This window comes from Erigeron canadensis, chromosome 8, assembly GCF_010389155.1.
Source record: "Erigeron canadensis isolate Cc75 chromosome 8, C_canadensis_v1, whole genome shotgun sequence".
Classification (NCBI taxonomy): domain Eukaryota; kingdom Viridiplantae; phylum Streptophyta; class Magnoliopsida; order Asterales; family Asteraceae; genus Erigeron; species Erigeron canadensis.
The window spans coordinates 42,025,060-42,045,952 of NC_057768.1; the positions used below are offsets into that span (position 1 = coordinate 42,025,060).

General features: G+C 34.8%; 5 protein-coding genes across 5 annotated transcripts; 1 reads left to right on the top strand and 4 right to left on the bottom strand.

The window, feature by feature from the left end:
- Positions 1-2,566: 2,566 nt before the first annotated feature.
- LOC122580016 lies at positions 2,567-6,576 on the top strand. The gene is made up of 3 exons (XM_043752284.1): positions 2,567-3,365; positions 4,816-4,987; positions 5,971-6,576. The coding sequence occupies exons 1-3, from the start codon at positions 2,574-2,576 to the stop codon at positions 6,438-6,440; spliced, it is 1,434 nt and encodes a 477-aa protein (XP_043608219.1). The 5' UTR covers positions 2,567-2,573; the 3' UTR covers positions 6,441-6,576.
- A 236-nt stretch (positions 6,577-6,812) lies between these two features.
- On the bottom strand, positions 6,813-9,005 carry LOC122580632. Its single transcript, XM_043752900.1, has 3 exons — positions 8,347-9,005; positions 7,800-7,971; positions 6,813-7,387 (listed from the first exon to the last, which is right to left on the bottom strand). Exons 1-3 carry the CDS (start codon positions 8,932-8,934, stop codon positions 6,918-6,920), a joined length of 1,230 nt encoding a protein of 409 aa, XP_043608835.1. The 5' UTR covers positions 8,935-9,005; the 3' UTR covers positions 6,813-6,917.
- Positions 9,006-9,781: 776 nt separating this feature from the next.
- Positions 9,782-12,005, bottom strand: LOC122611279 (protochlorophyllide reductase). The gene is made up of 5 exons (XM_043784280.1): positions 11,872-12,005; positions 11,648-11,740; positions 10,561-11,092; positions 10,120-10,478; positions 9,782-10,041 (listed from the first exon to the last, which is right to left on the bottom strand). Exons 1-5 carry the CDS (start codon positions 11,923-11,925, stop codon positions 9,886-9,888), a joined length of 1,194 nt encoding a protein of 397 aa, XP_043640215.1. The 5' UTR covers positions 11,926-12,005; the 3' UTR covers positions 9,782-9,885.
- A 796-nt stretch (positions 12,006-12,801) lies between these two features.
- On the bottom strand, positions 12,802-13,690 carry LOC122610890. The gene is made up of 2 exons (XM_043783846.1): positions 13,414-13,690; positions 12,802-13,166 (listed from the first exon to the last, which is right to left on the bottom strand). The coding sequence occupies exons 1-2, from the start codon at positions 13,688-13,690 to the stop codon at positions 12,802-12,804; spliced, it is 642 nt and encodes a 213-aa protein (XP_043639781.1).
- Positions 13,691-17,144: 3,454 nt separating this feature from the next.
- Positions 17,145-19,836, bottom strand: LOC122580114 (protein SULFUR DEFICIENCY-INDUCED 1-like). The gene is made up of 4 exons (XM_043752386.1): positions 19,472-19,836; positions 18,366-18,578; positions 18,055-18,272; positions 17,145-17,969 (listed from the first exon to the last, which is right to left on the bottom strand). Exons 1-4 carry the CDS (start codon positions 19,760-19,762, stop codon positions 17,411-17,413), a joined length of 1,281 nt encoding a protein of 426 aa, XP_043608321.1. The 5' UTR covers positions 19,763-19,836; the 3' UTR covers positions 17,145-17,410.
- Positions 19,837-20,893: the final 1,057 nt, after the last annotated feature.

The window sequence follows — 20,893 nt, forward strand, 5'->3', positions numbered from 1 at the left end:
GGCTCTAATCCTATACCACAAGAATCTCACATTTTAATTAACCCATATGCATAAGATTTAGTGCAAATATATATAGATTTAGTGCTTATACATAATGCAAGTTTAATGGAGTAGAAGAAGGTCAAGGTCGTTTGATTTTGCATATATAACAGTGTGGGCTTGTGAAGTTGGTGGCCAACCGACAGAACTAGTTAAAGTTGCAACTATTAAACATTACAACATTAGTTGTGGTCATTCAATCGCATAGCGCTAGGTACGAATATCGCAATGATAATATGGGACGGGCATTTATAAATATATTTTATAGGATTACATATTATATGTTTCTATTTTATATCGGTTAAATATGAATATATTAAAAAATATAATTGATTGTAATATGATAAATGTTTCACTTTATCTTTTAACTTAATCTTTACTGAAATGAACTGTTTTTATTTTAAATAATTATAACTTTGAATTATCAGAATTACCCTTGACTTTTTATGTATTGCCCTTAATTAATTATATTTTACACTATAAACCTTTATTATAATAATTAACATTTTAATTAAGGCCTTATCTTCTAAATTTTTCACTATCACAATTGCATCAACTTACACCACTTGACATCGCCACCACCACCAATAGTACCATCACCGACACCACTAGACCGTCTTCTCCACCACCGCCGCCGCATTATACGCGGATACCATGCTCGTATAAATTAGTTACGACTTGTAACATCATATACCACGAAGTCTATCGATTTAGCTAATTTCCTTCTGTAGTTCTGTTTTATGAAATTCATTTTTGTAAAATTTCAACAAAACGAAACAAAAGTACGAGTCAAAAAATTTCAATTTGATTGTCCACATGATAATTTATTATTGATAAATGTTGTTGGTGAAGTGTAAATTTACTACATATCTAAAATCAGAATAAGCTATTACTGAACCAGCATCGAGACTATTTTGGCACGTTCCTCAAATTTATTACTACAACTTAACAAATTAGAATATATATCCCACGTACATACAAGACATCACATGTGATACTTCCATATAACCATTAATTAAGTGGTCAAACTTAAGCCTATTTCCATGTACTACAGGACGAGGAATAATTTCAGTATGAATGATCTAAAAGGGTATGAAAAAACTTATTTGATTATCTATAATAATAAAAGAAAAAGAATATAAATATGGGATGAGGGGGGAAGGGGATTGGTATTCTTCGTATGGGAAAAGGGAATGGAAATGATCGATAGTTAGGGGAGGAGATACGCTCCCATGGCCTTTATATATTCTTTTGGTATTAACTTTAGGCCGGATTAATTTAAGGGTGTTCAACATGCGGAAACGAACAGTGTTTAGTTTTTCCAATTAAGAAAGAAAGAAATGAGAAAATAAATGGTCCAATATTAAAGAAACAAGAGGGAAACATACGCAAAACAACAACGATGACATGGTGATGGCGGCGCGACTGATGTGCTTTAACATATAACTAGGTTCTAAGATAAATTTATAAAACAGATTTATATGTATGGTCCTTCAATGACTTTAAACATACACATATAATTTCTCATTTACCTTTGTATAGTTTGTTTTTTTATATGTAGGTTAATATACACTTTTAACAAAAAGTTCACATGTTAAAATTTGAAAAAAAAATTTAAATCATAATTTTTCTACATTTATAACTTTATTAACAAAATGTTGTAAATATTATTAAATATTTTCACACTTAAAAATATAAAAGTTAATTTATAAACCTAATATCTTCAGTCCATCTCACGTGAAAAAAATTGGTGTTAATTACAATTTGACTTTACAATTCAAAATTAATGTGAACAATTAATGTATCTTTACACATATGAAAGTTAAATACTTAGAAACTTTTTCTCCACATATATATAAATGTAAAAAAAATTACCCCGTCCCATTTTAGTTGTCATGTTGACTAACTTTGACCGTAAATAGCTTTGTTTGTGTCATGTAACACTTGATATAAAATATATGAATGGATTGGAGTTTTAATATATTTTTCGTTCATATAAGTTTCATCAACTGCTATATAGTACAAACAAAGTTATTTACAGTCAAAGTTAGTCAGCATGACAACTAAAATGGGACGGAAGGATATTTAATTTTCTTTACCCTTTTAAATGTGAATTCTTTTTATTTTTTTTAGGTGTTGAAAAATTAACAATTGTTTTTATATTTTTTAAAAGTAAGTATATAGTTAAGGGAGTTTTTTGAAAAAACAAAGGCCTAACTCTTGGCCCACGATCATATGCGAAGATCAGAAAGTAATTTAAAGCTTGAGTAGAAAACCATTTAAGATTAAACACCTAACTTCTGATCAGAGTTTAATTGGTTTAATTTAATGTATTCTTTTTTCTTTTTTAAACCTTAGATCATTTATATCCGAGTGTTTGGCTCGATCACTTTTCTTTCTAAGTAACACCCAATCTCCACGTACGTACACCATCTTGCAAGTGCCTAATATCCCTTTCTTCCCCCTTCTAGCTCCCTATATATATCTACCTATTTATACATACAATACATACATATAGTCATATAGATATAGAAATGGGTGATGCTCCAAGAAAATTTGAGAACAACACAAGATTGTTAGGGGGGACAGAACAAAATTGGTGCAAAGCAGTGGCTGTTGGAACTGGGATTACAACATTGGCCCTCCAAATTTCAAAGGAACCAGATATTCCAAAGTTCAAAAAAGCCCTTCAAAAACTCCAAAATGACCATCCTAACCTCAATACCATGTTACACAAAAACACCTCAACAGGCACGACTTGTTTCATCATCAATCCACCTATCCCTCACCTCCGCCTCAACATAATGAGTCAGTCGAAAACAACCGAACTTTTACAGACCCTCATGAGCCAAGGCTCTAACGCGTCCATGTCGCCGTTACACGTAATTCTCGAGCATGAACTCAACATCAACGAATGGTCCGATATCAGTAGCCGTTCGTTGAGCATGGGAGGGTTACACCTATGGTTTGCTAACGTCTACACATTGCCTGATAAAAAATGGGTGTTGGTGTTGAGGCTACACGCGGGGATATGTGACCGAACCACGGCTGTTTCGTTGCTTAAGGAGCTCAAGGAAGCCATGGGGGAGAAATTAGAAGGAGGCGCAGCAGGGCATTATAAAGAGAAAGGTAATGTTGGAATAGAGGAACTTATTCCTATTGGGAAGGCTAAGAAAACACTTTGGGCACATGGGAAGGACATGCTGTCATACTCGGTTAACTCACTCAGGCTCACAAATTTGAAGTTTAAGGATGTGAAATCTCCTAGATACTCAGAGGTGTTGAGATTAAAGATGAATGCACATGAAACTCATATGCTTTTGGCTGTAAGTTTTACTTCAATTTCACTACTACTTGCTCTTAATTACCTAGCTTAGTTTATTGGTTTCTATTGAATTTTAAGTTGAATATATGCATACAACAAATTCACCACCCTCATGCTAGGTGGCCTAGCAGTCAGACGTCCTACATCCTGGGGGTGACCAGGAGTAAGATGGGTAGAAACGTAAGTAAATAAATAAATAAAACGTATAATAAGAACTATGTCCTTGCTATAGATCTGATCCCATTTATTTATCTGTTTTGGCTTTGTAACAACAACATTAAATGAAAAAAATTAAAAATTGTACTGCAAACCAGCTAAATGTCTGGCCAAACTAGAAAATCAACTTGACCCACTTCTTTTGTCTTTTAGTGAGCTTTAGTGAGGACATAGTGTCATTGCTATAGAAGTTCCTCGTTAAATGACAATATTCTTGTAGTTAACGGTCACGTAGATGTCACGATTAGGCCACTAGACATCACTACATCTCAGTCAAAAAGGGAAAGCCTCCTTTGTTTTATACAATTATACGTATACAATAAATAAGTTATACTCCATATATATTGATATTTTTGACAACTTCTTGTTCATAAGAGTCTCAAACAGTTACCGTGATCATATAAGATATATAATGCCGTTATATGTCAGATGCCTAAGTTATGTCGTTTGTGGTTTAAGTTCCTCTGCCTTCAACTACATGTACTAGCTAGCATTACCCATTTCATTTCTGAAGAGCCTTTAATCATGTCCATCTTATTAAAGTTCCTGTTTCTTTTCATATAAATAGATGTAATTCCTGCAAATATATTAATGATATATAGTTGGTACAAATGTAGATATACACTGGCGCTTAAGTTTTTTACCGCTACGGAACTTGCCAACTGTATGATTTGATTGTTAAGATTCTATATACCCTTGGGATTTAGAGAAAGGATAGTATACACATACAAATAAGTTTTCAAAGTTATTCAAAGCCATAATTACAACCAGGGACGGAGTCAGCTTGAGGTCTGGGTCCAATTTAAGTATACAATGTAAAAAGAAAAAGTTATTTCAAAAATACATTTGAAATTTTGCCCATATAAAATGGAAATTTGATAAGTATAACGAATACATACAAATTGTAAAATTAGCGTGCTAAATTTGTCCTTTGAGATAAATTTTCTGGATCCTTCTCTGGTTGCTACTGATCCCTAATTCATAAACTTCATTATTGACTTTGTGTTTACATTCAATAATTAGAGCATGACTTGTTACCCCCTTTTTTTCAAAACAGATTGCAACAAAATCTACAGAATTAAGACTATAAGTACAGTTAATTTATTTGTTTATTTATCGGAAACCGTTGTATAACTTATTGATGAAATCAAATTTGCTTCTTAAGCAATTCTCCGGTGCAATCATGTTTTATGAGATTTTTGTCATGTTAACATCTACTAAGGTCAATCTGATAGGGTTGCAAACTAAGAGGAATAAAGTTAAGTGGAGCATTGGCGGCCGCGACACTGCTTGCAGCCTATCCCTCCAAGCGACGTCCTAGTAGCAACCACGGGAAGAAATATGGAGTGGTGTTCCTAAATGATTGCCGCTCATATCTCCAACCTGCTCTGTCCATCCATGAATTCGGTACACTCATGACTCATCTCCTTAAAAAACGTTGCTAGTTAATGTGAGGTTAGCCCACTGGATAGAGGCTCATGCCCCTTGGGAGAAGTTTAGGGTTCAATATTATCAAATTGCTCCAAGTATTACAAGTAGTTTTTTACAAGAGGTTCCTCTAAGTGAAATCTTTTAAGTTAATAAATTACTTTTATTACTTGTTTCAAAATATATATGGAGACATATATGATGGTATAAACATGACATATGATTTGATCACAGATACATTCATAAATACCTCTACCTGCATTACCAAACATACATTATACCAACACGTTGTAGTTGCTTTTAATGAACCAACACTTCATATATATATTTTCAAACTCCAAATAAATGATGCTTTTCAATAAATGTAGAACAGAAATTCTTGAAGAGTAGGATATTTATCGCTGAAAAGTTCATGTTCTCTGTTTTCAGTTTTATTATATATATGTTCGTATCATATAAATGGAACTTTAACTTGTTGAATCTTTTATCTCTAACTTTGACCGCAAGTACGATTGTTTGTATAATATAATAACTAATGAAAGTTATATCAATGAAAAATACATCTAAAGCTCAATCTATCCATATATTTTACATCAATTATTGTATAACACACACGAAACAATTTACGGTCAAAGTCCCAAAAGCAAGACTTCAAAAGTCAAAATAGGACATTTTGATATGCTACTCATGAGCTTTTGGAACTGGGTTTTGTGATACTCAAACACGACTCGAGAGTCTACTCATGTAGCTCAATTCCTAGTGTGGCTCGATCAAGTCAGAGTGAGTTTCAAGTATCTACGCGCGAGACAATCTTGTATAGCTCACGAGTAGGCTTGATACTCGATTACACCCCTACCAAGAATAGTATCAAGTATCTAGTAGATGAAACATAGCATTTCCATCACTAAATGACCCTTTAGTTGTTATTTAACTAAACAATATGGTTTACTGATATATTTCAGGATTCTACCATTCTACTATCTCAAATAGTCATGAAGTGAAAGGAGAAGAAACCTTATGGGACTTGGCAACTAAGATCTACATGACTTTTGAAAACTCAAAGAATAACAACAAACATTTCACAGATATGGCTGACTTAAACTTTCTCATGACTAAAGCCATAGAAAACCCCAGTTTGACTCCTTCGTCTTCCTTGAGAACTTCCTTGGTAAGCGTCTTTGAGGATCCTGTCATCGAGACTTCTAGTGATGCCGAACGAGAGTTTGGACTTGATGATTATATTGGGTGTGCCTCGGCTCATGGAGTAGGTCCATCCATTGCCCTTTTTGATACAGTAAGAGATGGACTGTTTGATTGTGCGTGTGTTTACCCTGCACCACTACATTCAAGACAACAGATACAGGAACTGCTTGATAGCATGAAGTTTCACCTTCTTGAAGGTATAAAAATGGACGAAAAGCTTCAAATTTAGGAATTGCATATTTAATAAAGCAATTTTACTATTCACTTTAATATGTGAGACTATCTTTATATTGGTCTTTATTGGAGTACCATTTTATGTATTATTACACATTTACATGCTATATATGTCTTTCTCCCTTATTGTATCAGGTTATCTTTTATGATAGTTTTCTGTATTAGGTTGACTATAAGTGTTATTGATCATATATTTAGTTTGCTTTACTATCAATTAGCATAAGTGGTTCTTAAAACCTACACTAATCTTTCCTATATCTGCGGATGTTAGATTAAAAAATATCGATGCCCCATCTATCGCTTTGCCATATTTGAAATTATAAATTACACCAATTAACAAATACTATCTAATCTTATTGGACATAAACAATCAACAAAATCCATAATACTCTAGCCTTTTGCTAGCTAGTTGATACAATTACCACCGGTGTTAGGAAGAAGAAAAAAATACTGCAAATCATGCAATTTTGGCCTAAAATTCAAGTTGTTCCTCCATTTTAATACCATCAACAAGATTGGTTTGCATATTAGCAATTAGTTCTTGAATCTGCTCCCTGGAATGAAGAGGTGAAGGGTAAACACAAAGACAGTCCAATTGTCCATCCACAATAGTATCAAAAATGGCAATGGATGGGCCTACTCCATGAACCGAGGCACACCCGACATAATCATCTAGGAGAAGATCTTGGCTCAACTCACTAGCCATCTCAATGACAGGATCTTCAAACACAGTAACCAACGCCGTCCGCAAGGAAGACTTTGGTGTTAAACTAGGGTTGTCAATGGCCTTGGACATGAGGTAGTTCAAGTCAGCCACATCTGTGAAATGTTTGTTGTTATTCTTCGCACTTGCAAATGATGTGTAGCTTCTTGTTGCCAAGTCCCAAAGATTTTCCGCTCGTTTCATTTCTTGAACAGTGTTTATTGCCGAATGGTAAAATCCTGCAAAAACAAACATAATGACCAATGCAGGGTTAAAACGTAAAACCTTCAGTTTAAATTGTGTTTTTGATCTGTTGGCTTATGGTGTTGGTGAATTATTAAGATCAGCTGGCTTAGAGAATCAATAATGAAATTTCTATATTTCTTTTTGGCCATTAGTTAGTTCATAGCAATTAGAATTTTAACGAGGATCCAAAGACATACTCAGTAGTTGGAGAAAAAGAGTCAATGGTTTGGTCCAACTGTATAAGACCCAAATCCATCATTTGGGCCACTTTCAAGTTTTGCATGTTTGTTTTTGTGACCACCTCTTTTAAGCTTGAAAACTAATTTGAACATTGCAAATATACTGTAGTTACAAGCTTGTGTACAGTAATGTTTATTTTCTGTCCTGTTTTGGACCCAAACTTACCAAAATGTTGGTGAGAGAGAGCTGGTTGTAGATATGAGCGACAATCATTCAAAAATATCACTCCATACTTTTTCCGTTTGTTTTTGTTTGGGAGACGTCTAGAGGAGTAGACAGCAAGAAGCATTGCAGACACCAATACTCCGCAAAGTTTGATTCCCCTCGACTTGCAACCCTGTCAAATAGTCATGCATAATGATCATATATAAGTAGACATGGATAACCATATTTGCAATATCTCACACTAAAAGTTTAAATATTAAAGAACCAGCTAAGTGTTCAATTTCAACTGCTTCCTTTCAGATGATAAGATTTCTTTTAGAATAATCTAAAACTTCACATATAAATTCCATATTTTAATATCGGGATACAGAGTCGTGATCTATCATATAGGTACTATACATGAGATTTCCCATGCTTACAAGCAGAATGCACATCCAAATGTATGTACTTTTGGAGTAGATAGTACTTTTTGTGTTGTATGAATTACATCTCATATTTATATGTCTATATTTCATTCAACAAGAATAAGCTGAGAAATGTAACTTACAACTAATAGCATTTGAGTTTGTTGCGCGTTCATCTTAAATCTCACCACTTCTGAACGATAAGGTCCTTTGACGTCTTTGAACTTCAACTTTGAGAGCCTAAATGAGTTAACAGAGTATGCAACCATGTCCTTCCCATGTCCCCACATTGTCTTCTTAGCCTTCCCAGCAGGAACAAGTTCCTCGAATGCCATATTGCCCTCCTCTTTAAACCCTTCACCCTCATTCTCCCCAAAAACCTCTCTCAACTCCTTGAGCAATGAAACCGCAGTGGTCCTGTCACACACTGCAGTGTGGAACCTCATCACCAAGATCCATCTTTGGTCAGGCAAAGTGTACAAATTAGCAAACCATATGTAGAACCCGCCTTTACTTAATGAGCGGCTGGTAAAACCAGACCATTCGTTAATGTTGAGCTCATGCTCAAGGAGTATGTGTAAGGGAGACAGAGATGTGCTGGAGCTGTGGGCCATGAGGGTTTGGAGAAGTTGGGAGGTTGCAGAGAGGGTGAGGATGTTGAGATGGAAGTGAGGAACGGGAGGATTGATGATGAAAGTAGTTGAACCATTGGAGATATTTTTGTGTAGCATGGAGTTAAGGATAGGATGGTTTTCCTGGATTTTGTGAAGAGCATTCCTGACATGTGTGATATCTAGGTTTTTAGAGGCTTGAAGTGCCAATGCGGTTATCCCTGTGCCGCTGGCCACTGACTTGCACCAATTTTGCTCAGTCCCTCCTAACAATCTTGATTTGCTACCAAGTTTTCTTAAATTTTCATTCATTGTTCCGACTTCCTTTTCTCGTTGGTAGAGAAATAATACAGGGAAAGATAAAGGGGTAATAGAGAAGGAAAGACAAGTACAGTTCACAAGGTGGTAGGGTATGAACACCCTTAGGTAATAACAGGTTGATACTTATAGCAAAGTCATAGTTAAATCCTCATGTTTGGGTATGAAATGATTTTGAAAGCTTGATTCATATTACATTGTACACCAACTATTTTACATCGGATGATTGTTACATCTGGGACTTGTTTCCAACAAAACATTGTGATTGTATGATCAGCTTTTAAGTTATGACCCAACTGTTATAGCATCATATCAAATACATGACTGTATTTCTTCACTATTTTCCGCTAATTGATAACTTGATAATATATTGCAACACCATAACCCCAAGTTATTTAGCATGTTTTCAAAACATAAAACATGTTTTGATCCGATGCCAACTTTCAGGAAAAATGAGATGTTAAACTTGTTGTATTCGACATACTTATGGCTGATTCGGTAACTGTTCTTTTATGAACTACAAAGAACGTCTGATTTATATATGTGGTTGACAACATACCAATTTTATACTGTAAAAACAAAGTCCTACATAGTTGCAGCTTGTTGCATCTACTTGTCTTCCTAATTGATCATATGACAAGCATAACAATATCGAAAATTCAGGAATGCATTGCTATACTTTTTTTTTTCTTACAACACAACAAACACATTCATACCATAGAAACTGACTGAGATTCTTCTTTTTGACTGATCCTAAGCCAAACCAACAAGCTTTTCGCTGACTTCCCACAGCTTCCGAGCTTTCTCTGCGTCACTGGCTTCTTGTGAAAGCTGATTTTCAAATGAAGCAGAGTTCTTGTTCCAGCTCCAATACACACCCGATTTCCCTAAGCTTGAATCACTTACTACCTATAAAGATCAATAAAACAAATAAGTCAGCATTAACCAATGTAACATCTTGATTTTAAAGACAGTACATTTTCTTACCTGTGCTAGTCGTTTTCCTGCTTCCTCTTCTGATACATAGCCTTTCGTGATGTATTTCTGAAAAGGAGGGAATAGAAGTCTAAACAAGGGGATATGTTCCCTAAATAGACCAGTTGTAGCGATACAACCGGGATAAAGAGATGAAAAGGTAACTCCACTTTCTTCATGGTAACGTCTATGAAACTCTTGCATTGTGAGCATATTGCACACTTTACTGTCTTTGTAAGCCTTGGCACCATCAAACTCTCCACCATCAATCATAGCAGAATTGTTTAGCCCATTTAACCCACCAGCTAACCCTCTCAAGTCCCCCAGGTTAGCCTTAGGTGGCACGTTTCCAGCCAAAGTGTTTGTGTTTCCTAAAATTCATCCCCAAGTCAATAAATTTACTTTCATCATTTAAAAATTTGGTATGTGGTTGTAAGAGTTAGACATTAGTACCTGTTATGGAGCCAACAATAATGAGTCGCTTTTGTGGGTAATCTGATTTCTTAAGGTCATCAAGCAACAACCTTGAGAGAAGAAAGTGACCAAGATGGTTAGTCCCAACGCTAAGTTCAAATCCTTCTGCAGTGTAAGTAGGTTCTTTAGCTGTTGGCAAATAGACTGCTGCATTGCACACAAGTGCATCAAGAGGTCGACCAGACCTCCTAAAGGTGTCCACAAATTGGCGAACACTTTCAAGAGAAGAAAGATCAAGGTGCATAACGGTATAGTTATCTTTACTAATACCAACCGATTTAGCAGCCTTTTCAGCTTTCAAGAAGTTCCTACAAGCCATGATAACATGCCATTTCTCAGTATCGGCTAAAGCCTTAGCTGTGGCCAGTCCCAAACCAGAAGAGGCTCCTGTAATTATCACATTGCCCTTCCTAAGTGTTTTCTTGCCGTCTGGTGCAGCCTCGTTGACAGATGGAGCCACGGTTGCTGTTTGACCCCTAATGGGTCCAAATGATGACTTCCGCCTAAGCTCCTGCAATCAAGAATTACCCACCAATTGAGATACTAATATGAATCAATTCATCGTACATAATTCCAATCCAGGGAAATTCACTTCGACGCATTCCATGGCCCAAAGATTACGACTTTTATTGAACTTAAAAGACTTGGGAGCTTTAAAGTTGAATAAAGTAAACACATGAATATATTTTGATGGATTTATGTAAATAGGATGAGGATATCAATATGTCGCTTTGAATCGTGTGATCACTTTCCGAAAAACAACATATTAGACCTTATACCTCGCGGGTTACACAGAAATTTGTCTTCGTATAACACAAAATGTTGTGCTTTGTTTTTGACAGTAGAACCAAAAACTTAGCAAGAGTTCCAAAAATTCATGTTTGTATTCCATACAAGACCTAAAGTTTTTTGCAAGATATGTGGGTTAAAACTTATAACTGTCCAATAGTGGTTTCCATAAGTTACAAACAGTTACCAGCAATTACCTACATAATGCATGTGTTTGGAATAAATTGTACTATATAAATAGAATTTACATACTGTAAATTATAACAGTAAAGTTTACCTTTGCACCAATGAAAAGAGGACTGAAATCAGACTTAACATTTTTTGATATAAATGAAGTTTCCTTCAGACTACAACAAGAATTCAACTTCCCCTGTTTCACATTACATACAATTCAGCCCATAATAATAGACACTTATAAAAACATATCTATTAAAACTTTATAAGCCCAAATCTGCATATAATAATAGTAATAAAAAAAATTCTATATGTATGTATGTATACCTCTTTGTGAGCTGAAATTGCAGATGGAAGAAGAGAAGCTGCTCGAAGTGCCATAATATCTTGTTTACTTAAAATGTACTGATATTTTATGCACAAAGTACAACCTGTACAGGTACACAAATGTGTTTCGTTGGGTTGGGGGGAATGATAAGGTTTTTAGTCTTTGAGGGGGTTTATTGGGAAAATAAGTGTGCCACGTTGGCATTTCAACTGCCAATCAGAGTTTGCTATTTCGATTTCTTGATAATTCTTTCTTGCTTCCAAATAAATAGTAAAATTAAAATATGCTTCTACTTAAAAACTTAGCAAAACGAGAGCAAGTACCCGCGCGTTGTGGCGGTGAGATGATGGGGGTGATAGGTCATAGAGTGTGATAGCCAAATGCCTTAGCCGTACGGGCTTCGCCCTCAGATTTAAAAATTCGTCGAAAGTATATCGAATGATATCTCTAATGAAAGAGAATGAAATTTTAAGAACACCTATATAATTTTTATAATTTATCGATGTACGATTTATGAGATAAAAGATTTTGAATGAATTGGATGAATAAATGATATATGGAAGAGAGAGAAAACAAATGATTGATTGAGAGAAAGGGTGTTAGACCTCTCCTTATAGTATACCACTTCTACCCACTTCTAACCCACTTCTAACACTATTCATCAGTTTCTCTCTCCTCTAGACACACCAAGACACACCCCTACTTATAACCCCCACTTCTAACACTATTAATCCATTATTATATTATTTCATTTTCTTTTTTCATAAAACTAAACAAACACATTTTATTATAAAAAAACACATTATAACACTTAAAAAAAACATAAACCAAATTACATTTATTTAAAAACATTAAAAAATAACTAAAAAACACATTATTAGGAAATAAAGAACTCTGCATCAACGTTGACAGCCGCGTTCCGGGAGGTGTCAGACATGTTTAACCAGAGCATTGCGGAGTCCATGATGAGTCCTTCTATCGCGCACCTCCCTGTACATACGAAGTTGCGTTGAACACCTTTCATCCCACGTGCGGGTTGGGAGGACAGTATTAGCTATCAACTCTTCTTCAAACTCTGTGATTGCGCGCCCGTTATCTTCAACGATCATGTTGTGCAGAATGACACAACATAACATGATACGTTTTATCTTGTTCACATTGTAGGCCCGAGCTTGTTGCTCAACAATCTGCCAACGACCTTGAAGAACCCCAAACGCTCGCTCCACATCCTTCCTTGCAGCTTCTTGGTACCTCTTGAACTTGGTGGTTTTGGGTCCATCGGGCACTTGAAAGACTTCACAAGAGTGGCCCATTCAGGATAAATACCATCTACTAGGTAATATCCCTTCCAAAACTAGTGCCCATTCACCGAAAACTCTACTTTGGGAGCCCTGTCCTGAAGTAAATCGTCGAACAAATCTGACTCGTTGATGTCGTTGTTCGAACCAGCAGGGCCAAAGTAAGCATGCCAGATCCACAAATCATATGAAGCAACCGCTTCAAGCATGATTGTGGGATGGCCCTTGTCGCCTCACGTGTACTGCCCTTGCCATGCCATCGGACAGTTCCTCCACCCCAATGCATGCAATCTATGCTACCAAGCATCCCCGGAAAACCATGAACCTGCTCATGTTTAGTAGTTAACAGCTCGATATCTGCTTCTGTTGGCCTTCTCAAGTACTCTTGTTGATACAGGTGTATCACACACTTGCAGAAAGCATCTAAACACTGGTACCCCGTATCTTGCGCCATTTGCATGTACTCGTCCAAAGCATCAGCCTTATAGCTATACGCTAACTGCATATTGCAGAAGTGCATTTCTAGAAAATGTTAAAACCGAGACGACCAGAAGCATCCGTCGGCCCTTTGTGGAAAAACTGAAAGTGCTTCGGTAGCGGTTGAATGCTGTTAAAGGAGTGTATATCCCGCGCTATGCGGAGAAACATTTCCTTTCGCATTCTAAACCTTCTACGAAACATGTCGGGTGGATAAGTGCAATTAGGCGCAAAGTAATGATCGTATAAAAGTTTTGCAGCACCAAGGTGATCTCGATAGATCACCCTTCTAGTCAACTTGGGTGCTGAAGAACTTGAAGATGCTTGGATCTGGTTTTCTTCTTCATCAAAGATAACGTTAAGACAAGCGGTGATTGCCTCAGGATTGAAAATTGCATTCATCTTTGAAACAGCCCGATTGATTGATTCGTTTCGGTTGATTCGTAATGAGAGCTAGAGGATGATGCTGATGAATTAGACATTTTTTTGAGGTGGTATGTGAATATAGATGGTTTAAAAAAGATAGAAGTATGTATGTTTGATAGTGTGTAAAAGAGTAATGTGATAGTGGTGTATATAGGAGAAGGGAAAAAAAAGGCCAAAGTAGCCATTACATTTTAAAATTTTTTGAAAAAAACCTTTTTTTATTTATTTTGGCAACGGATACAACCGCTTGGGACCCACAAACATACACTTCTACTGCGTTCCATTTTGGAAGCAAGGAAGAGACGCACCCCTAGACAAAGGTGGTGCTACTAGCGTATAGTGCTTCGGCCGCGTCGGACGTGGAACAGACGCAGGACCCGAAGCCTATAAGGTGCGACCTTAGGTAAATATAGAATTGAAATATGGACATTTTGGGAAAGTAAATGTTGAAACTTAAAATATAAACAGGGGAGATCTGCTTATAATATAGTATAGATAACTATTTCTTATGGGTAATGAATCTCAATATTATGTATAATAATGTATTTGAAATGTTGAAATGTAAACATTTTTATCCGTAGTTAAAGTAACTAGAACGGTTACTCGTGTAATGCGGCGGTGTAATGACGGCAACGATGGTAAAGGTGGCGGCAGCGGTAATAGTGACGAGGGTGGTGGCGACACGTCGACGGTGTCGGTGGCGGTTAAGTAGTTTAGGTTATGGATAATAATAAATTAACCTACAAATTAATCTAATCATAGGATTGTGACAGTTATAAGAATTAAGAAATATGATTAGTAAGAGACTTAGTGAAATCCTAGTGTCAAATTTTTATGATTTAAGGTTGATTATTAGTCATATGAGTTAGATTGATTTATCATTATCCTTTAATTTTTCTCTCTTTTCATCTCATTTCTAATCCTTTCAATTCTTTTCTTATTATAAAATGTTGAGAATACAGTAGTAGACTTAATGTGAACCAATCACAATCTCGTCATGAGCATGCATGTTATAATTGTTTTTAGGGTTATTTACTGAAATGCTACCTGGACTATCCACCATATTACTGGTTTCATACCTATAACTTTAAAATTACTCTCATCATACCCCAACTTATCAATTTTTCACTCAGACGATACCTGACTTGACGGGTGTCAGTTTGGCCGTTAAGTTGAGGTATGACTACCGTAAATTTTAAAGTTTTAGGTATGAAACCAGTAATATGGTGGATAGTCCAGATATCATTTATGTAATTATTATTATTATTATTATTATTATTATTATTATTATTATTATTATTGTGGTTGTTGTTGTTGTTTTTTTAATTACACAAAGTACATTGATATTTTTTTTTGTAAATATTTATATTTATTTTATAAAAGAATATTTTATTTTTATAAAAAAATTATTGTAAATATTTAATTTTTTATTAAAAACTATTAATATTTCAAAAACTATTATTTATAAAATTTATTTTTTAATAAAATAATATTTTCTTTTATAAAAGTTCATTTTTAGTACAAAGTTTTTATTTTTATAAAAAAATATTTTTCAATTTTCTTTTTTAAAGGGGTCAACCGGAAAGAATATCATAATTTCTTGTATTGCATTAGTACCTGTACAATTACTATGTAAGGTTTGAATCAACTCAAAACAGATTTAATCAACTCCATGTGGTGGTATCCATTCAAGACTTCACGTTCATTTATCAATGTTTTACATGAAATTAATGTACTGCTTCCGATTTACTTATTTTTTTTAAATAAAAAATAAATAAAATCATCATGGATCTATAATTTGATTGATTAATAGTTTTTAATAAAAAACTAAATATTTACAATATTTTTTATAAAAATAAAGTATTCTTTTATAAAATAAAAGTAAATATTTACAAAAAATATCAATGTACTTTTTAAAATTATTTATTCCTAAATAATACTTTGTGTAATTAAAACAACAACAACAACAGCCATAATAATAATAATAATAATAATAATAATAATAATAATAATAATAATAATAATAATAGTAAAAACATCACTTCCATTAGAAATTAATAGAATTTACAAGAAATTATAGTAATATAATAATAATAATAATAATAATAATAATAATAGTAGTAGTAGTAGTTAATTACATAAATGACACATGGACTATCCACTATATTACTGGTTTCATACCTAAAACTTTAAAATTTACCGTAGTCATACCCCAACTTAACGGCCAAACTGACGCCCGTCAGGTCAGGTATCGTCCGTGTGGAGAATTGATAAGTTGGGGTATGATGAGAGTAATTTTAAAGTTATAGGTATGAAATCAGTAATATTGTGGATAGTCCAGGTACCATTTCAGTAAATAATCCTTGTTTTTATATAAATGCCAATATTTCATTTAGAATAGTTTCAAATTTCAATATTTATATGTAACTCATAATATCCTTTTTTTTATTAATAATAAATAACACAATAAGCTAGTTTAGACTTGCAAGGTTAGTCGAATAATAGCAAACGAATTAGTAATCAAAATTAAGCTTTAAGCGACATGCCAAACAAATGTTAATGGATAAACCAAATCTGGCCCATATTAAAAAACTACATAAGTCGACATGTAACCCAGCCCACTCATTTTGCTATCTATAATGATTAATGAAGTTAATTATAATATCTCATGTTTTTTTAACTCAAACTTACAAGCTTTACACTACAGACTCATTGAAATGGATGATGTTAAGCTTGCATCTAGAAAAGTTTTCCAATGCTACAATGGATTGAAAAGTATACTTAAACTCCCAATCACCTCAGCAAACAAGTCCTTAAATTTCAATTTTATAGCACTAAACGAAGGCTCTGCGATTTGGGGTTCAACCTCTCAAAACCAAAAAGAATGTTACATAAAACACCCACCAAATCCGATTTGTAACTCCTGGGATTCTCCTTTGTTCGGGGCTTGTCATCCCCTTCAGATCCTTCGAATCCAAAGTCTGCACTAGCTTCCTTTCTGCCTTGATACATTACATATTACATACGAATCTTAATTGCAAGAAAAGACATAAAATCAGAAACCAGTAAACTGAACCAAAAGAATCAAGAATATTCCATACATTTAGTATATTACACTCTTATATCCAGATAAAAAATATATCAACTCTAGAACGAAACAACAAACGGACAATTTGAACCTATAGAAACTGAAATTTCATACATATTCTGTACTCTTAGATGAAAACTCTAATATCGTGATACCCAAAGATCATTACACTATACTACCTGCTCCTGTTGGGTTTAAAACTCATTTAGGTCACAAGATTCAACCTTTGTTGCTGTTATGGAAAAATATTCAACCTCTGATATCCACAGTGTTAAAGCAGTCCACATTTTCATCACCATACTCTTCTTCTTCTTCTGCCATATCAGCCCAGCTTTTCCTTGGTTTACTTGGTAGTTTCATCTCAAGATCTTGGTTTTCTGCAAGCTGTCCAAACTGTAACTTTCTTAAACATCCTCCATTCAGATGGCCAGCTTTATCACAAGGTTGTGTGTATGGCGTGTTGGGGATGCCATTAAGAGGCAGAAGACAAGGTTTCTGGTAAGTATATGGTGTCTCAGGCTGCATGCTATCACAGTTGTCATTCCCAGCCTCTTCACTAGAATCTGTTTCCTTGTTTCTACTAAGAAACATAGAGAAACTCGTGACAAAACTGCAGGATTCCAACTCATGCATCACTTGGATCGCACGCTCATAAGATTTGGCATAGCTTTCATACACGTCTCTACTTCTGTTGGAATCTTTTACATTATTTAGTAGAAATTTTCCTTCTATCATTCTGTCTGTGTACATCAAGCAAATCGCTAGGTTACACTGCTTGTTCTTATCTGGCTCCAATGATAGTGCTTTTCTGCATAATCAACATCTCAAAGTTAATACCAAATGATTTCTACTAATGCTTTATATAATGACAATACAGAATAAGCTAAAGATACCTATATATCTCTTCTGCTAGTTTATACTTATCAAGCTGCAAGTAAGCCCATGCCAGGTTGCCCAATAATCTCGAATACTCTTGTCCCATTGTCATTTGAATTCTCTTACCCTGAGATCTGGCAATTCTCGTTCTATTCACATTATGCATTGCAGAATCCTCAATTTGCTTTATTCTTGACTCAAGCAAATGTATCTGCTCATCTAACCGTCCAGACCTCTGTTAAAAATGCTCGTGATGTTAATATAACGTTTTAAACACAAAGTCTCATGGATTACTTAAAAAAATAAATGGTAAATAAGTGCAATGTACCTTGTACAGTTCAAGCATAATGTTGTCAAGAGACTCTTGTGCTTCAAGTGGACACAAATGACGAAAAGATTTGATAGCCTCAATTGCTTCTTCAGATCTATTTAATTGTTTCATTGCTGTTGCCATATCTTTTAGTGCACTATCAACTCGGTCGCCAAGATTTATAGCAGCCCAAAACATAGCTACAGCTTTGCTTGGGTTCTTGTCAACCAACTGCCAAGAATATACCAACCAATCAATCTCAAGAAGCGAAAACCTCACATATCAAACCACTTTAAGATCAATGGAACCCACTTTCATACTTCAGCATTAATTTGTCATAATTGAAGTTGGGTTCTGGCTGGTGGCCTGGTGGGTTGGTATAATATAAGTTCTAACACAAACATGACCCCCAAAACCTATTTATTTAGATGCTTTAAACAGTCAAGCAGGCTATACAACACAATCCAACCCAAATATGACCCATTATATGAAACGGGTTAGACAGCTTGACTCGTCCCCTTAGACAGACCCAACCCTAATCCATAAATGGGTTGTACCAGTATACGGGCTGTAAACCGATTTAATTCAGAATTTTATTTTCAAACAGGTTGACAAGTCAACCAACTCATAACAACACAATCCAACCCATTATATGAAAAGGGTTAAACAGCTTTACTCGTTTTAAATAAACCCCTTTAGACCCAACCCTAACGCATGAATGTAGTACCAGTATACGGGCTTGTAAACAGATTGAAACTACAAATTTATTTTGTCACTTTCATTTGAAAATGGGTTGACAAGTCAACCAACTCATAACAACACAATCCAACACAGATATGACCCATAATCTGAAATGGGTTAGACCGCTTGACTCGTTCAAGACAAACCCCAACCCATATATAGTTCATTGGTTTTGATCACCATAATTTGTTTACAAACTTGAACCAAACAAAACCCTTATAATAAAAATAATAATAATATCATCATGACCCACAAACAAAAGTTATCCAAGAATCATAAATAACTACAATAAAGTACAGTATTTGACTTATAAAGTCAACAACCAAAAGTCAAACTAAAGAAATCTTGAAAGAGTTGGAGAATATATTTAAAAAAAGACCAACCTGAACATGTTTGGCTCTGCCATAAGGGGAATCACCGGCCGGAACTTTATGTATGAAACGAAAACTATTATTATTACTGTTTGATTGTGATTGTGGGTGTGGGTGTGGTTGTGGGGGCTTCCATTTCTTTTCAGAGGTAGGCAGAAGCTGTTTTCGGGTGGCGGGTGGCGGAGAAGGAAACGGATTGGAAGAGCAGGTGCGGTGGTTACTCCGTCGCTGTGGGGTGTAGAACGGAAACCCAGTTGGTGTGAAATCGGAATTGGATGAATGGGTTTTGTTTGTGGTCCACATTGTTTGTTTCTTGTTGATTGAACTTTTTGATTGAATGATGATGAATTGATCAAAATCAAGAAGATGAATTTGGGGGTTTGTTATTTTTTTTGTGAGCAGAATTTTGGGGTGGGGGGTATATATATTTAAGTTTGAATATTTGGGGTTATTAGTAACGGTAATACTTGTGTTAGTTACCTTCTCAATTACTCGTACTCATTATTTTAGCTTCAATAAGTAGGGTTTTTTTTTAAAAAAAGAAAATACTTCTTTTAATTGTGTGTTTCTACTTTCCACTACCTCAACTACTTAAGTTTAAATCAAGATTGTATCGTTGATACTTATTGTAACACTTATTAGGGGTTCTTATGAGAAGAAAATAAGAAATAAAGGATTTTTTGATAAGGGGATAACTTGGATAATGTTAACATTATTTTGGTTGGATGATGTTGCTCTTACAAACCATTAAAATCATGGAGGGATTTTTGACATGTGTAGAAAATGATTTAAGTGAGTTTGTGAGAGCAATATTATTTAACAAAGATGATGTTAACATCATAAATCATTTTCTCTTTTGATCATTGTAATGTAAATTACTCGTATAATTTTTTTTAAACATGTAATAATACAATTACTCCTAAAATGGTTTGATAGTTCGCATATTGAGATATCAGTAAGAGATTTTAGGTTCAAACCCATTATATATGATCTTTGGGGTAACCATGAATTGTTCGTAAATAGTTATCCGATACTTCATTAGGCCAGATATATCTAAGTGAATACTCTCCCTCATCGGACAACTTGAACTCTCGGCCCCATCCCATCCCAATATCATTCTTATTTTTCAGCCCCAATGAAAAAATTCGAAAAAGTCGCCATTTCAGCTAGCAGATGTCTCTAATAAACACAATCAACCAACATATAAAAGAAAAATATACGAGTGAATGATATCCTTGAAGGAGACATACAAGGTTGCTATCAAAAAAAAAATGTCCATTGCTTCAATAAATTAAGTTGCATTTAACACACTTCAAGGATTTTCATGCAAAACAACATTTAAAATCGTAGTTCTGCTACTTGGCTGTTTTCACGTTTACCGTGTTGTCCTAACCACATTAAATCGTGTACCATGCTACTAAAATGTGACATCAA

Coding starts and splice junctions, on each gene's coding strand:
- LOC122580632 (XM_043752900.1), bottom strand. CDS start 8,934: ATGCTACACAAAAATATCTCCAATGGTTCAACTACTTTCATCATCAAT. Junction 7,972..8,346: donor AAACTCAAATGCTATTAGTT/GTAAGTTACATT, acceptor ACTATTTGACAG/GGTTGCAAGTCGAGGGGAAT. Junction 7,388..7,799: donor TCTCTCTCACCAACATTTTG/GTAAGTTTGGGT, acceptor TTGTTTTTGCAG/GATTTTACCATTCGGCAATA.
- LOC122611279 (XM_043784280.1), bottom strand. CDS start 11,925: ATGGCACTTCGAGCAGCTTCTCTTCTTCCATCTGCAATTTCAGCTCAC. Junction 11,741..11,871: donor CAATTTCAGCTCACAAAGAG/GTATACATACAT, acceptor AATGTGAAACAG/GGGAAGTTGAATTCTTGTTG. Junction 11,093..11,647: donor CTCTTTTCATTGGTGCAAAG/GTAAACTTTACT, acceptor TCTTGATTGCAG/GAGCTTAGGCGGAAGTCATC.
- LOC122580114 (XM_043752386.1), bottom strand. CDS start 19,762: ATGTGGACCACAAACAAAACCCATTCATCCAATTCCGATTTCACACCA. Junction 18,579..19,471: donor GCAGAGCCAAACATGTTCAG/GTTGGTCTTTTT, acceptor TATTCTTGGCAG/TTGGTTGACAAGAACCCAAG. Junction 17,970..18,054: donor CTAGCAGAAGAGATATATAG/GTATCTTTAGCT, acceptor TTGATTATGCAG/AAAAGCACTATCATTGGAGC.
- LOC122610890 (XM_043783846.1), bottom strand. CDS start 13,690: ATGCACTTCTGCAATATGCAGTTAGCGTATAGCTATAAGGCTGATGCT. Junction 13,167..13,413: donor CCGATGGCATGGCAAGGGCA/GTACACGTGAGG, acceptor ACTCTTGTGAAG/TCTTTCAAGTGCCCGATGGA.
- LOC122580016 (XM_043752284.1), top strand. CDS start 2,574: ATGGGTGATGCTCCAAGAAAATTTGAGAACAACACAAGATTGTTAGGG. Junction 3,366..4,815: donor AAACTCATATGCTTTTGGCT/GTAAGTTTTACT, acceptor TCAATCTGATAG/GGTTGCAAACTAAGAGGAAT. Junction 4,988..5,970: donor TCTGTCCATCCATGAATTCG/GTACACTCATGA, acceptor GATATATTTCAG/GATTCTACCATTCTACTATC.